The sequence below is a fragment of the Rousettus aegyptiacus genome, unplaced genomic scaffold, assembly GCF_014176215.1.
Source record: "Rousettus aegyptiacus isolate mRouAeg1 unplaced genomic scaffold, mRouAeg1.p scaffold_m13_p_10, whole genome shotgun sequence".
Classification (NCBI taxonomy): domain Eukaryota; kingdom Metazoa; phylum Chordata; class Mammalia; order Chiroptera; family Pteropodidae; genus Rousettus; species Rousettus aegyptiacus.
The window spans coordinates 75,854,531-75,871,977 of NW_023416285.1; the positions used below are offsets into that span (position 1 = coordinate 75,854,531).

The 17,447-nt window shown below is 44.3% G+C and overlaps 1 protein-coding gene across 1 annotated transcript in view; it reads right to left on the reverse strand.

The window, feature by feature from the left end:
* Positions 1 to 17,447, reverse strand: part of ANKRD30A (ankyrin repeat domain 30A) — a 55,735-nt gene that overhangs the window by 38,195 nt on the left and 93 nt on the right. Inside the window, 1 exon segment of the mRNA XM_036226589.1 lies at positions 14,498 to 14,693. Coding sequence (XP_036082482.1) covers positions 14,498 to 14,693 — 196 coding nt within the window.

A 17,447-nucleotide genomic window follows, 5' to 3' on the forward strand; every position in this document is an offset into this window, starting at 1 on the left:
ACCGGATTTTTGCGGGGAGACAGTTAATGAAGCTTCATCTAATAAACCTGGGCTCTGGTGTGTTGGGGGTTGGGTTCTTATCTGGTGCATTTCTTTATTTTATTCCCACAAAGTAGATGCACAATGTGCCCATGACGGTAAACAAACATGAATTTTGTAGAACTCTCCTAGAAATGTTCAAGCAGCCACAACATGAAGCGACTCACATACTTCCACAAACCTGGATATAACAGAACCACATCTCTATCTCACACACATTTAGACACAGACAAACACACACACACACGCGCGCGCACACACACACACACACGCACACACACACACAAGCACAAACACCAGAACAATGTAAACTTCCAGCCAGAAACCTATTTGAGCTCAGTAGTTCACAGTGTGAGGGAGATAGAACAGGTCCACCACACCCAATGCCAGCTGGACAGCAAGGGAAGCCATGGCTCTATCACTTTGATACAGACACATGAGGACCCCCAAAATCAAGGAGGCCTCTCAGCCTAGTTCTTAAGGCCTCCAGAAGCCTTTTCTTTAACCGCATTCACAACTGGACGTAGCTCAGCCTCCTCAGCCTTGTGACTTCCTGGCCTCATGTGAAAAGGGAGTGTGCCTGAAAGCATGCTTGATGGCAGGGACATGAGGTTTCACATTCAGATGTGCTGGTAAGGCCTAATAAATAACATAGGATCCAAACTTCTGCCCCCAGGACACAGTCCCTGGCAGACCCAGCCTTGTTGGGCAGTGGGCTTGACAGCAGGCAAGGTCTTAGGAGTAGGGTGCTTGCTGGTGGACCAAAGGCCTGTTGTTGCCAAACAGATGGTCCAGGGTGAGGACAGGTGAGGGGGGAATTGGCTGCCTGTGTTAGAATTGGTAGGTGAGGATCACTGGTGTGTAGAGGTGATAAAGAAGGTGGTCAAATGGGAAGAGGGAGGGTGATAGAACTGGCTGCAAGGGAGTACGGATACGTGAATTAGGATAGGAATGGGCTGCCCGGAGGCCAAAGAAGGTGGAAGAACCCAGGGAGCTGACTTGGATCCTGAGGTTTGAAGGAATATGGAATGATGCGTTTGGGAATAGATTGCTGCTGCTGAGTCATGGGAAGACACAGAAGAGGATACTAGGAGGATAGAACCCCAGACCTAACCCTAATCAATTCAATGGACAACAGCCATGATTAATTGACAACTAGTCCTGCTTCCAAGGAGCAATGATTGAGCAACTCGCCTCTGTCAATCATGGAGCCTGGAGAAGCTGAAACTCTATCCAGTGGACCCTTCCAGCTCAGAGCTATCCTCTAGGGTTTCCAAGTGCCCTAGTACTAGCAGTGACTAGTTTACAGAAGAGTCTAGGGAAGACAGAGCCAGACTCTGAGAAGGAGCTCCAAGGGGGTGAGGGAGAGAGGAATAATTGACTCATGTTCACTTCTGAATCACCCAAGAGGCCTGAGGCAAGAGCATGAATATCAGTTACCCAGAAGCTCAGGGCTGGAATGATACTGGAAGCACCCCTGCCCACTGCCCCATAGCCATTTAGGGGTTTATGCAGGTGCCATTTCCCAGAGTAGGGGCAGAACAGTGACTCCCAGACCTCTTAATTCCAGGCCCTTTCCAGGCCTGGGCCAAGGAGTTCAACATATCAAGGCCAGTGCTTGTCCTGGGCCTTCTCTAAGATGTGGTTACTTCATACTTACTTCCATGCTGTCTGGTGGGTGGTGATAACAGCCCTAACAGGTCTATGGACAGCATTCTCATTTCACTGTGAGTTTGTCATTGGTATTTCCCAAACTGAAAACAGCAGGCCATGTCTGCTGTTTACATATGGGGCTCTATCAATAGGTGATCCTTTCGAAGCAGCCATGAGTGTGTTTCACCACTTTGTCCCCAGTCTTAGCCCAGGGTGGACCAGATGTTCTGGCTTTCCGCACTCCACAGGTCTCAGTGCTCCTGGAGTTCCCCGGGGAAGCAAGACTCAGGATGTCTGCCCTGTCTGCTGCCAGGAAATCAGTCAGTCATTAGCTGTGGGCATGCTGGGAGGCCAGCCTCCACTGCCACACCTTAACTTCTTTGGCCTCCATAATCATGGTCTCATGTTCGTTCTTTCTTTTTTACTATTTTAAATGCCAGTTTTTTTTTTCATACTATATATACATAATTTTTTTGACATTTTATTTTTTTATATTAGCCTCCCCCTTTCCCCCTACCTTCTGGTAACCACTAGTCCATTGTCTATATCCATGAGTCTCCGTTTGTTTGTCCTGTTCATTCATTGCTTTTAGGTTTATATCCTACATATGCGATATCACGTAACTTTTATCCTTTTCTGTTTGGCTTATTTCACTTAGTATGATTATTTCAAGGTCCATCCATGTTGTTGCAAATGGCAGTACTTCATCTCTTCTTATGGCTGAATTATATTCCATTGTATATGTGCCTCAGCTTCGTTAGCCAATCATCTATCATAGGACACTTTTGTTGCTTCCATGTCATGAACATCGGTGTGCAAATATCTTTTTGAATATGAATTTTTAAGTCTTTGTGGTAAGTACCCAGTATAGGGATTGCTGGATGACATGGTAGGTCAATTCTTAATATTCTGAAGAGCCTCCATTCCACTTTCTATAGTGACTGTACCAATTTGCATTCCCACCAGTATGAAGGCTCCTATTTCTCCACATCCTCTCCAACATTTGTCATTACTCGTCCTGTCGATTGTAGCTATTCAGACAGGCGTGAGATGGTATCTCATTGTGGTTTTGATTTGCATTTCCCTAATAGCTAGAGATGTTGAGCATCTTTTCATATATTTGTTTCTCATTGTATGTCCTCTAGGGAGAAGTATCTGTTCAGGTCCTCTGCCCATTTTTTTATTGCATCATTTGTGGTGGGGGGGGGGGGTTGTTGTTATTGAGTTGCGAGAGTTCTTTGTATATTTTGGATGTTAAACCCTTATCGGAGATGTTGCTTGCAAATGTGTTTTCCCATTTGGTTGATTGTCTCTTTACCTTGTTGACCATTTCTTTTGCTGAGCAAAAGCTTTTTATTGGTTTTACTCCCATTTATTTATTTTTGCTCTTACTTTCCTTGCCTTTGAGGTCAAATTCATAAAATCCTCTTTAAGCCCAAGGTCCTTGAGTTTAGTTCCTATGTTTCCTGCTATGCATTTTTTTGGTTTGTTTCAGTTCCTAAATTGAAGTCCTTAATCCATTTTGAGTCATTTTTGATGTGTGGTGATACACAATAGTCTAGTTTCATTCTTTCGCAGGTGGCCTTCCAGTTTTCCCAGCACCATTTATCAAAGTGGCTTTCCTTTCTCCATTGTATATTTTCGGTATTTTTGTCAAAAATATTTGTCCATAAAAATATAGGTTTATTTCTGGACTTTCAATTCTGTTCCACTTGTCTGTGTGTCTATTTTTCTGCCAACACTATGCCGTTTTGATTACTGTTGCTTTGTAGTATAATTTGAAGTCAGGCAGAATGATGCTTCCAGCCTCATTCTTATTTCTCAGGATGGCTTTAGCAATTGGGGGTCTTTTGTGCTTCTATACAAATCTAATCATGTCTTGTATTTCTTTACAAAATGCCTATGGGATTTTGATGGCGATTGCATTAAATCTGTATAATGCTTTAGGTAACATGGTCATTTTAACTATGTTGATTCTTCCAATCAGGAACACGGAATATCTTTCCATTTTTTTTGTATCTTCTTCAGTTTCTCTTAATAGAGTCTTATTCTTTTTGTTTTATAGGTCAGTCACATATTTCATTAGATTGATTCATAGGTATTTTATTTTATATTTTTGTTGCAATAGCAAAAGGAATTATTTCTTCCACTTTTTTTTCTGACACTTTGTTATTAGAGTATGGGGACGCTATGGATTTTTGAATGTTGATATTGTATCTAGAGACATTACTGTATTTGCTTACTGTTTTTAGTAGTGTTCTTGTGGAGTCTTTAGGGTTTCCTATATAGACAATCATGTCATCTGCAAATAGTGACGTTTGACTTCTTCATTTTCTATTTTGATGCCTTTTAAATCTTTCTCTTGCTTGATTGCAGTAGCTAGGACCTTCAATGTTATATTGAATAAAGTGGTGATAGTAAACAGTCTTGCCTTATTCCTGATCTTAGAGGGAAGGTTTTTAGTTTTTCACCATTAAGTATAATGTTGGCTGAGAGCTCGTAATATATGGCCTTTATAATGTTAAGGTACTTTCCTTCTATACCAATTTAGTTAAGTGTTTTTGATCACAAATGGGTGCTGTATCTTGTCGAAGGCTTTTTCTGCATCTACTAATATGATCATATGATGCTTATTTTTTACTTTACGTGGTGTATCACATTAATTGATTTGCATATGTTGCACCATCTGTGTGCCCCTGGGATGAAGCCAATTTGATTGTGGTGTACAATCTTTTTAATATGTTGATGTATTTGGTTCGCTAGTATCTTATTTAGGATTTTTGCGTCTGTGTTCATGGGCGATATTGGTGTGTAGTTTTCTTCTTTTGTGTTATCTTTACCAGGTTTTGGCATCAAGGTAATATTGGCCTCATAAAATGAGTTGGGATCTATTGCCTCCTCTTTGATGTTTTGGAAGAGTTTGAGGAGAATAAATATTAAGACTTCTCTGGATATTTGTTAGAATTCATTGGTGAAGCCATCTGGTCCAGGACTTTTACTTTTTGGTAGGTTTTTGATGATTGTTTCAATTTCCATATTGCTGATAGCTCTATTTATTTTCCATTTCTTCTTGATTCAGTCTAGGAAGGTTGTATTTTTCTAAGTATTGGTCCATTTCTTCTAGGTTATTCAATTTGGTGTTATATACATTTTCATAGTATTCTTGTATGATGCTTTGTATTTCTGCAGTATCTATTGTAATTCGCCCTCTTGCATCCCTGATTTTGTTTATTTGTGTCCTTTCTCTTTTTTCTTTAGTGAGTCTAGCCAGGGGATTCTCAATTTTATTAAGCTTCTCAAAGAACCAGCTCTTTCTTGCATTTATTTTTTCTATTGTTTGTTGTTGTTGTTGTTGTTAATTTCATTTAATTCTACTCTAATTTTGATGATTTTTTTCTTTGTGTTGACTTTCGGCTTCATTTGTTCTTCCTTTTCTAGTTATTTAAGATGAAGCATTAGGTTGTTTATTGGGACTTGTTCTTGTTTTTGGAGGTAGGCCTTAATGATATGAACTTTCCCATTATGGCCACTTCCAAAAGCTTTGACATGTTGTATTGTCATTATCATTCCTTTCTATGTATCTCTTGATCTCCCTTTGTATTTCTTCTCTGACCCAGTTATTCTTCAGTAGTATGTTGTATAATCTTCATTTATTTGTGATTCTTTGTGCTATCTTTTTACAGTTGATCTCTAGTTTCAAAGCATTATGATCAGAGAATATGGTTGGTATGATTTCAACCCTCTTATGTTTGTTAAGGCTATCTCCATGGCCCAGTATGTGGTCAGTGTTTTGTGTGCACTAGAGAAGAATGTATAAGCAGCTGTTTTGGGATGGAAGGCTCTGTAAATGTCAATGATGTCCAGTTGGTGTAATGTATCATTTAAAAATGTTATTTCCTTATTTATTTCCTGATTGGATGATCTGTCCATATCTGGGGTATTTAGGTCCTCTGCTATGATAGTGTTTTGGTCTGTTTCTCTTTTTAGTTCTGTTAGTAATTGCTTTATATATTTTGAGGCTCCCTGATTGGGAACATAGATATTAATAAGTGTTATGTCTTCTTGGTGCTTGATTCCCTTTATAATTATGAAGTGTCCATTTTTTATTTTAAAGTCTATTTCGTCCGATATTAGTACCACTATTTCCAGTTTTCTCTGAATGCCATTTGCTCGAAACATCATTTTCCACCCTTTTACTTTTAGTCTATATTTGTCTTTGGAACTGAGATGTGTCTCCTGGAGACACATATGGTTGGGTTTTGTTTTTTGGTCCAATCCGCAACTCTGTGCTTTTTTTATTGGTGAGTTCAGTCCATTTACATTTAGGGTGATTATTGAAATATGATGTCTTTTTATATCCATTTTATCTTTTGCTTTCTGGTGGCTCAGTGTTTCCATTGCTTTTTTGTCCTTGTGTTTCTGTTTTCTCTATTTTGGCTGGCTTTTTTTGGGTTTTCCCTCCGGTCCTTGTTGTTTTATGTTATAAAGTTCTGCCTAAATCTTTGGCCTCTGGTTATCATTATGAATAGGAAAAGAAGAGTTATATATATATATATATGTGTGTGTGTGTGTGTGTTTGTGTGTGTGTGCGTGCGCACTTGTGTATACACACACACGCACACACACACACACACACACAGTTGTCTCTTCTTCTGTGTGTGCCTTATCTCCATTCTCTTTTGCAAATTTGAATCTTCAAGTATTCCCTTTTTTTGTCATTGTCTCATTTTGTTCCTATGTATGCTGAACGTTCATTATTATCTTGCTATAGCAAATCTCATTTGAAGCTTATAATGTACTGTTCCTAGTAAGGTTTGCAGTTCTCTACTTTTATCAGCCTGCTAGTCACCTTACTCCTAATTATGCATTTTTAAAATCATTTTCTTTTAGGTGAGCTGAACTTTTTCACTATTTCTTGTAGTGCAGGCCTCATATTGGAGAATTCCCTCAATTTTTGTATGTCTGGAAAGGTCTTTATTTCTCCTTCATATCATACTTTATTCTTGGCTGGTAGTTCCTTTCCGAATAGTTTGAATATTTGATTCCACTCCTTTCTAGCTTGTAATGTTTGTGCTAAGAAGTCCAATGATAATCTAAGGGTTTTCCTTTATAGGTGACCATATTCTTTTCCCTGGCTGCCCTAATATTTCTTTCTTTGATGTTGATTTTTGATAATTTTAATATGATGTGTCTTGTTGAAGGCCTTTTTGGGTTGAGATAATTGCATGTTCTATTGACTTCTTGAATTCCAAGCTCCAGCTCATTCCTTAGATTTGGGAAATTCTCATCAACTATTTGACTGAAAATGCTTTCTAATCTCTGCTCCTTTTTCTCCCATTTGAGAATTCCCATTATTCTTATGTTTTCACCCCTGATGGTATCAGCTACTTCTTATATTTTTCATTCATTATTTTTCATTCTTCAGGTTTTCTCTTCTTCCTTCTGATTTATGTCTAGATTTCTGTCTTTGATATCACTGATCTTGTCCTCTATTTGGTCGACTCTATGTCCCAAGCTTGTTATTTCATTTTTCAACTCTTTGTAGTGTGTTCTCTATCTCCAGAAGGTCAATTTGGTTCTTTTTGAGGGTTTCAATCTACTTGCTAAAGAAGTCATTCTGCTGATCTAGTTGTTTTTTCAGGTCCTGAAATTGTTGATATGATTCCTTTCAGATCCCATTGAGGTTTTTCAGAAGTACCATCCTGAATTCTCTGTCATTTAAGTCACATATTTCTATGCGTGTAAGGTTATTTTCTGGAGATTTTTCTCTTTCTTTCTGAAATGCTTTGTCACCTTGATAGTTCATGGTATTTAATGGACTGTTTCTCAGGCTGGGCATTAATGGAAGTGTGTTCTGCTTTTTGTTTTTCCAGAAAGAAGATTTCTTATGTAATTGTCCCTTGTCTGTTGCAAAAAAAAGCATGTTTTCTTTGGGTTTCCAGTAGGTGGCGTCTAAGCCTCTTGAATCTCTGCTTTATATAAAGTGTTGTTAATGTCTTTTTTTCCCTTGTAGATGTTTAATCATGCTCGCTACCCTCAGTGTCAGTTCCTGTCAGTGTTATTGACAGTTTCGGTAGCATTTGCTCAGATTTCCCTGGGGCTCTGCAGTGTTCCATCTTGGAGGGTATGGGAGGAGTGGTCCTCTGGGTAGGGGTTCGAGGCTGTGGGTCAGCCTCATTTTTACAACTGTGGCTGATAAAAATCAACTCTTGTTTCTGCAGTCCCTGCTTTTCTCTCTCCCTTTTTCTCTGCCTTCTACCCTGATGATTAGGCACTGCCACTGACCACATGGAGCTCACAGCACCTTCAGTCAGGGCAGTTCAGGGAACTCGCTGCTCCATCTCCCCTCTCCCTTCTCCTACAGGGAGCTCCGGATTCAAGAGGCAGCTTCTTTGTTCCTGTCAGTCCATCACCTGACACCCGGAGTTCTGACCTGTGTTAGTTTCATGTGCAGATCCCACGCTCAGATGTCATGGTGTGCAGATTGAGTGTCTTTTATTGAGTTTTGAGTGTTCAGCTTATATCTTGTTCAAGGGGAGAAACTAACGCCGCCATGTTTAATCCAATCTCCCATATCTGCATTCTATTTTCCCAAGTGCCATAAGCTATTCCTTCTGGGCCGGTTGCTGTTTCAGTTTCTGATGTTTATGGGGGACATGGGAGGTCTTTGTAGCGCTCTGAAAATTTCAGGGCTGAGTTTTGCCTGGATCTCAGGCCTATGCGATTAGGAGCTCTTAAAATCTCCCTTTAATTGTGTGACTGGTGCTTTCAAACAGTCTCCCTACCCATCAAGAGAAGGGAACTATGTCAGAATGCAAGATACATGACCCTTATTTTTTCGCTACCCTGTGGACTTGAAAAGGAGAACAAGACACTGACAAACAAATGAAAGCCAATTCAGAGCCTCCTATGTGAGACCAGTGTGGATCAGAGACTAAGGGAAGGAGAGGAAGAATGACATGCATGTAAAGTGGCTCAGCATTTGGGAGAAAAGGATACACCAGGCAATGGGTGCTGAGTGGCCCACGCAGGTGACAAATGTTGAAGCAGAAGGCCACGCCACTGACATATTGGCCTCTGTTATCCAGTTTGATGACGTCACAGCTATGGCAGTGCTGTGTCCACACACTGGAAGGGGGGAGGACTCAACAGGGAACAATGGATACCATCTACACTTTTGTACCAGTCGAGTCTCGCCTCGACCCTCTCTTCAAAAATATATCCCTGTAACTCTCTTGTGCCCCCTGAGTGCAGCCAAATTGGCACTGGTACTCAGAGCAAGCAGGTTCGTCACTGCCAAAATCTTCTTGCTGATACAACTCCTTTAAGAGGCCTCTGCTGCTGCCTCTGCCTCAGCCTCCATCTCCGCTCAGCCACTCGGGACCGGGTCGACCTGTATCCTCACCCTGTCCTACCTTCTGCCATTGCAGAATGCTTTCTTGGATTTCTCTCTAGTTGTATGGCTTGTTCATCTGGATCCCAGGTGATTTTTCTTTGCCGCTGCTCATTGTTTCCATCACAACTTTGATTTGGTTGCCAGAGAAATGAACAGAGCTTCTATCATCTACGCCATTTTGAAGCACTGCCGTACCCTTTTAAAAAGAGGTAAATTGCAATCCTTAACTCACAGCACCAACTCTTTCCCCTAGTAAGAGAGACTAGCATGGAGACCTAGACCCTGGCTCCAAGCCTCAACTTTTCTTTAAGGAACAAGAGAAGAGAGCTCGGCCCACAAAATCAGGCCTTTCCTCTTTTTCCAGGAGGTAGAGTGGAGATCTTGGCCTTGAAGATCTAGCCTGTCTTTTCCTAACCAAACCTTAAGTAGGGGACTTGGTACCTTTGAAAAGGAATTAGTAGAATTCCATGACACAGGGATCAGACCTGTGTCCTGATAAAAATAAGTGGAGTCAAAGCTTGAAAACATGACACCATGCCTGGCCCATTTTAAAGGTGAGTATCACGGCTGTGGAGAAGGGGTAAAAATGCTAGTCAGATGGACAAGGGAGGGTGGTAGAATTGGCAACAAGGGAGTATGAAAATGTGGAGTAGGATGGTAATGGGCTGCCTGAGTGCTGAAGAAGGTAGCAGGGTCCTGAGAATGGAACTGACATCTAATAGTAGAAGGAAAATGGAATGGCACATCTAGAAAAAGAGTAGGGCTGTTGAGTTTTGGGAGACATTGTGGAGTAAAGAAGGAGAGAGCTCTCTGCCTGGCATTAATCGATTTGATGGGCAACAGCTATGATTAATTGACAGCTAGTCCTGCCTCCAAGGATCGTTGATTTGGAAGCTCACCTGTGCCAATCACCGGGCCCAGAGAAGCTAAACCCCTGTCCAGTCACCTGCTTGTGTCAGGAGCTCCTCTCCAGGGTTTTTAAGTGCCCTGGGTTTGGTGTGGACCCATTTACTGATAATCCAAGCGAGGACAGAAAAAGAGACAGAGAAGAAGCTCCAGGGGGGAGTGGGAGGCAGTAAAAAGTGGCTCGTATTCACTTCTGAATCAGTCAAGAGGCCTCAGGCAAGAGCATGAATATCAGTGACCTGAACACTAGAGGCAGCACTCATGTCCTCTGCCCCGCAGACCTTTAGGGGTTTACGCAGGTGTTGCACCCCGGGTTGGGGCAGGGAGATGACTCTCAGACCTCCCAATTCCAGGCCCTTTCTGGGCCTGGCACACAGGACTTGAAGACAACAAGGCCAGCCTTTGTACTGGGCCTTCTCTGAGATGTGGTTACTTCACCCTAATACCATGCTGGTGGTTGGTTGGTGATAACAGCCTCTACCAGGTTTGTGAACTGCAGCCTCATTTCACTGTGAGTGTGTCATTTGTGCATCTTGAACTGAAAATGGCAGGTCAGGACTGCCGTGTACCGCAGGGTCTCTATCAATATCAGAATCATCCCAAAGCTGCCACTCGTGTATCACACCACCTCCTTCTCAGCCTCAGCAAAGGGCTGTTATCCAATCTCCACAGGCCCCAGTGCTCCTGGAGACCCCAGGAGAACCAAGGCTCAGGAAGCCTGCACTGTCTTGTGCCAGGGTTCAGCCATTAGCTGCTGGCCTGCTGGGAGGCCAGCCTCCACTGCCACGCATTGACATCATTTGCCTTTCTAATCATGGTTGCATCTGCATTCTATTGGCCCAAATGACACAGCTGTCCCCTTAGGGCCAGTGGGTGGTCTAGCCACTGGTGTTTAGGCTGGAGATGGGAGGTTGCCAGAGAGCCCTGGGAATTTCAGAGCTGCATTCCACCTGGAATTCAGGTCTCTGCCACAAAGGAGCTCCTAAACTCACCCGTTCATCCTCGTGACTGGGCATTTTGATCTGTCTCCCTCAATATCAAGGGAAGGGAACTCTGTCAGAATGCAAGGGACAGGCCCCTTACGATTTTGTTCCCAGGTAGACTTGAAAAGGAGAGCAAAAAACTGACAAGCAAGCAAACAAACAAACAAAAGCCAACTCAGAGCCTCAGACATGAGACTGGTGTGGGTCAGAGCCTAAGAGTAATAGGGGGAGAACGACATGTTTGTAATGGGGCTCAAAATTTGGGAGATGGTGACACACCAGGCAGTGAGTGCTGAGCACCCCACACAGGTGACTGGTGATCGAGTAAAAGGCAGTGCCCCTGACATGTGGGTAAAGAAGTTAAGCCACATAGCCCCGCTAGGTTTCATTGTGTCAAATGGATAGACTGCAGCAGATTTGGAAATGCTAAACACTAGTCTGGCATTCTTGCGACGACGAATTTCTGTACACACTGGATTGTTGTTTGCATTTGATGGGATCAATTTTCCATCCTGTCACAGAGCCACCTAATAAAGACTTGGAGTCACCTGAGTGCTGTTTGAAATGCAGCAGCAGTCCTGGTGCCTCAGACTGTGTTTCCTGAGACAGTGATTGTCACCTTCCTCCTATGTTTTGAAAATGAGGACTCCAAAAGCATGTGTTTGACTCTTCTTGAGAAGTTGGCTCCTCGAGAACCAGAAGAGGGACAGGATAATCCATTCTGGAACAGGGTAGCGAGAAATAGGTAAATAAAAAAAGGCACTGACGCTGCTGACAGAAGGACACACTGGTCCCTTTCTCAACAGCTTTCACAAGGTTCAACCTTGGAGAACAATGAACAACCCTGTTTAGAACAAAGGGTACTTGAGAGCCATTTGTTTTGTTGGTCTCAGGCTAAAGAAGGTGTCCTGGGGACACAGGCAGATGACAAATTTTTCATATTCCTGCCCTGTCCAGGTGATTCCCTCAGTCTGAAACTGTCATCTTTGCTCTCCAGAAACAATCTGGATTCCTTGAGGCACAGTACATGATGCGAAGCATTCCCGGAAGCAAACCCTGCTCAGTGGATCATTGGGTCAATTTTTTTCAGACATCAAATGAGATGGGGGGTGGGGGAGGGTAAAAGGTGCCAGAATAACAATTAGCGACTGCTGTGTGTGGCAAGGACCCTCTCGGCCCACTGCTGAGTTCTCTGGAATTTACCCATGGGGCAGGGCACTAGAAATGCGGTTCTCCTTGCATACCCTTTTGCACGGTCAGAAGAAATTCCATACGTAAAGCAACAAGGACACGATGAAGTCTGAGGTAACCTTAGAGCAAATGAAAGATTTTCTACTCACTCCCGAGGAAAATATCTGAGAGATGCCACAGCCAGACTTCCTCCTCAGCCATCGGAGCCCTGAACCAAGCTGTGGCCTCAGGTGGACTGGGCCTTTCTTGGCCCCCGATACTGGGTGTGTCAGCCACCTCCTTAGCACAGGAGGCTCTTGTCCTGACCTGGATGCTGGATTGAGCAGGCTGCTGGCCACTCGATGGTTGTAGGGAGGCAGCTCATGAAGCTCCATCCCAGTGGCTCTGGGTTTAGGCGTGTGTGTGAGGGAGATCATATAAGGTGATTTTCATTCCCTTATTTTGTCTCTTTTAAAATTCAGATTCTCTATTGAAGCACAGATGGATTCAAAAGCGATATTGGCTTCAGGGGCATGCCACCTGGCTGCCATAGTTCCATACAAAGTGTTCGCTGCCAGAGTCTAGTAATCATCTGTCACCCAGTAAACAATCCTAATGTGACTGAGAGGGTTCTCCTCCTTTTGGAAACCCGGCCTACATACCCAAGCCCGACCAAATATTGACAGATATCTTTAGGGAACATAATTGACATCCTTACACACTCTACCAGACATTGATATTCCCAAAAGTCTCTTGAGGAACACATGCTGCTTTGCACTCCCACAAAAGTGCACGCACAATGGGCCCACATTACTCAACACAAGTGAAACCATACGCCGACACTCAGAAATGTTCACCCATGCACACACACAAGGGCACTCACATATTTCCTTCACCTGGATATCATACAACCACATCTTTGTCTCTCACACACACATACCAGACACAGATACACACATACAGACATATAGTAACACACACACACACACACACACACACACACACACACTCACATATAGAGGAATACTGTAAACTCCTAGTCAGAAACCTATTTGAATTCAGTTCTTTAAAGATTGAGTGACATAAAACATGTCCACCACACCCATCGCTGCCAGTAAAATGAGACAAGCCATGGATGTGCCTCTTTGATACAGACATATCAAGGCTCCTGACATCAAGGAGACTTCCCAGCTGAGCTCTGAAGGCCTCCAGAGGCCTTTGTCTTCTGCGCACCTCAAGCCGGTGCCTACCTCTGTCTCCTCAGCCCTCTGACTTCCTGGCCACATGAGGAAAGAGACTGTGCCTGGCACCATGGCTGGCAGAGGGGACGTGGAGTCTTGCCCTATGAGGTGCTGGCCAGGCCTAATAAAATATTACTCAACCCTGTGCCCCCTGGACCCAGTCCCTGGCTGCCTGAGCCCGGCTACGCAGTGGCTTGACACAGTCAAGGTCCCAGGAGCAGGGTGCTTGCTGGTGGACCAAAGGCCTGCTGTTGCCAAACAGATTGTCCAGGGTGATGATTGAGAAGGGGAGAATGGGCTGCCTGTGTTAGAATAGGTGAGTGAGGGTCACTGGTGTGTAGAGGGGATAAGGAAGGTGGTAAAATGGGAGGTGGGAGGGCAGTAGATATGGGAGCAAGGGAGTACAGAAATGTGGAGTAGTAAAGGAATGGGCTTCCTAAAGGTGGAAGAATGAAGAAGGACTGTGGGAGCAGACTTGGAATGTGAGATTAGAAGGCAAATGGAATGAGGCATCTGGAAAAAAAGTGCGGCTGCTGTGTCATGGGAAGACACAGCAGAGGAAAGGGGGAGAGAGCCCCAGGCCTGACCCTAATCAATTCGATTGACAATGGCTGTGATTAATTGAAGCTAGTCCTGCCTCCAAGGAGCACTGATTGAACAACTCAGGCCTGGAGAAGCTGAAGCCCTGTCCAGTGGCTCCTTCCCACCAAGAGCTCCCCTCTGTTGTTCCCAACCTAGCCCTGGCATTGACTAGTTTACGGAAGAGCCTAGGGAGGACAGAGCCAGACTCAGAGAAGAAGCTCCAGGGAGTAGCGAGAGGGAGGAAAAACCGGCTCCTGTTCATTCCGGATCCATCAAAGGGCTGGGCAAGAGCATGAATATCGGTGACCTGGAAATTCAGTGTAAGGTTGACACTGGAAGCACCCCTGCCTGCTGCCCTTCAGTCCTGTAGGGGTTTATGCTGGTTTCATTTCCCAAGGTGGGGGAAGGGCCATGACTCCCAGAGCTCCCAATTTCAAGTTCTTTCCAATCTGGCACCCAGGGTATCCAAAATAATGACCCAGTACTTATCCTTGGCCTTCTATGAATCTTGGTTAATTCATACCTACCTCCCCGATGGTGGGTAGCAGGTGATAACAGGCTTGTCCAGACCCTGAACAGTGGCCTCATTTGACTGCCAGTGTTGCATTTGTGTGTCCTGAACTGAAAACGATAGGTCAGGACTGCTGCATACAACATGAGTCTCTATCAATAGCAGAACAATCCCGGAGCTGCCACCAGTGTATTGTACCACCTCCTGCTGAGCTTCAGCAAAGGGTGAAACAGAGGAATTGGCCGCCCACTCTCCACAGGCTCCAGTGTTCCTGGAGACACCAAGGCTCTGGGCGCCTACACTGTCCTGTACCAGGGTTCAGCCATTAGCTGCCGGCCTGCTGGGAAGCCAGTCTCCACTGCCACACATTGACCTCCTTGGCTTGTATAAGCTGGTCGGATCTGCATTCTATTTGCCAAGATGCCATAAGCTGTCCCCTTTGGGCCAGTGGCTTGTCCAGCCACCGGTGTTTAATTCGTAGATGAGCAGTCGCCAGACAGCCTTGGAAATTTTGGAGCTGCTTTCTAACTGGAATTCAGGTTTCTGCCATTGAAGAGCTCCTCAACTCAACCATTCATTTTGAGATAGGCCTTTTCAAGCAATTCCTTTCACCATCAAGGGAAGGGAACTCTGCCACACTGCAAGTGACAGGGCCCTTATGATTTTTCTCCCATGGGGACTTGAAAAGGAGAGTAAAACACTGATAAGAAAACAAACCAAACCCAATTCAGAGTCTCCAACCTGAGAGTGATATAAATGAGAGTGGTATAAATAGCAGTACAGGGAGAACAACATGTGTGTAAAGGAGCTCGGCATTTGGGGAAAAATGACACACCAGGCACTGGGTGCCAAGCAGCCCATGCAGGTGATGGACATTGGAGCAGAAGCAGCTCCCCTAACATATTGGTAAGGATGTTAAGCCACGTAGCCCAACTAGGTTTCATTGAGTCCAACAAACAGAGCAGGGCATGTTTTGAGGCACCAAACCCTGGTCTGGCATTCTCCTGATAACAGTTTTCTGGACAGAATAGGAAGTTGTTTTGATTAGCTGGGATCATTTTCCATCCTGTTACAGAGCCACTGAGCAGAGACTATTGGAGTCACCTGAGTGCTGTTTAAAATGAAGTGGCAGTCCCGCTGCCTCAGTGTTTTCTCAGACTATGTCCATCAAGTTCCTCCTGAGGGTTGAAAATGAAAACAACTTCAAAAGGATGTGTTTGGTTCTTATTAAGAAGTCAGCTCCTCCAGATCTGGAAGAGGGACAGGGTAATACATTCTGGAACAGGGGAGTAAAAATAGGGCATTGAAAAGGTAGCTGGGACATTGCTGACAGAGGGACACTCAGGACCCTTTCTCAGTATGTTGAGAAAGGTCAGCCTTGGAGAACAATGAACAACTTTGTCGAAAACAATGGCTTCTTGGAGGGCACTTGTTCTGTTAGCTTCAGGCTAAAGAAGGTCTCCACGGGAACTGAGCAGATGCCAACTTTCTCATATTCCAGCCCTGTCAAGGTGATTCCCTCTGTCTGTAATTCTATGGGGATTGTTCCCCAGAAACAAGCCAGATTCCTTAAGGGATGGTACTGGATGTGAGGCCTTCTTAGAGGAAAAGGTTACTCAATGGGTCATTGAGTCAATTCGTTTCAGACATCAAATATTAATGAGGGTGGCAGAGGGAGAAAGGTCCCAGGGAATCAGTGGTAGGTGCTGTGTGTGGCTAGGACCCTGGGCCCCGTGCTGAGTTCTCAGGAATTCACACATGAAATGTGGGTCACCACACACACCTTTTACAAAATCACTAGAAAATCCATAGGTGAAGTAAAATAGGAAGGGCGAAGGCCGAGGTAACCTTGGAGGTAATGAGAGGTTCCCTACTCACTACCGAAGAAAACATCTGAGAGATGCCACAGCCAGCACCTTTCCTGGCCATCTGGGCACTGGACCGAGCTGTGGCTTCAGGAAGACTGGGCATCTTTTGGTTCCAGATGGTGAGCGTGTCACCTACCACCTGAGGACAGGAGATTCTGTTCCAGTCCTGGAAGCTGGTCTGAGCAGGCTGTGGGCAACCCAATGATTGTGGGGAGATAGCACATGAAGCTCCATCTAATGAATCTGGGTTTTGGGTGTGTTGAGCAGTTGGGAACTTATCGGGTGCATTTTTTTCTTACTCACACAAAGTAGATGCACAATGCACTCACATCATTAAACAAACGTGAACTTCATAGAACTTTCATAGAAATGTTCAGGCAGGTACATACACAAGGACATTCACATAGTTCCACCACCTGATTATCACACAACCACATCTTTTTTTCACACACATTTAGACATAAACTTACACATCCACACACACACACATACAGACACAGGGACACCAGAAAATCCCAGCCAGAAACCTATTAGAACTCGGTTCTTTAGAGAGTGAGGGACATTAAACAGGTCCACCACACTCAGTCGGCTTGGAAAGTAAGGGAACTCATGGCTGTGCCACTTTGATACAAACTCATGAAGACCCCCGAAGTCATGAAGGAGTTCCAGCCAGATTCTTAAGGTCTCCAGATGCCTTTCCCTTTTGGCCCTTCACAACTAGGCCTAGCTCAGGCTCTTCATCCCTGTAACTTCCTGGCCTCAGGAGGAAAGGGAGTATACCTGGCAGCATGGTCGGCACAGCAGATGTGGCATATTGCCTATTAAGGTGCTAGCCAAGCCTAATAAGATACAACCCAAAACTCTGCCCCTAGGACCCAGTCCCTGTGTGCCTCAGAATTGGCAGCATGAAAGTACAGAAACATAGAGTAGGAAAGGAATTGGATGCCTGAAGGCCTAAAAATGTGTATGGGCCCTGGGAGTGGACTTGAAAGCTGAGATTAGAAGGAAAATGGAATGAGGCATTTAAAAAGAGTGAAGCTGCTGTGTCATGGGAAGATATAGCAGAGGAAAGAAGGAAGAGAGAGCCCCAGGCCTGAC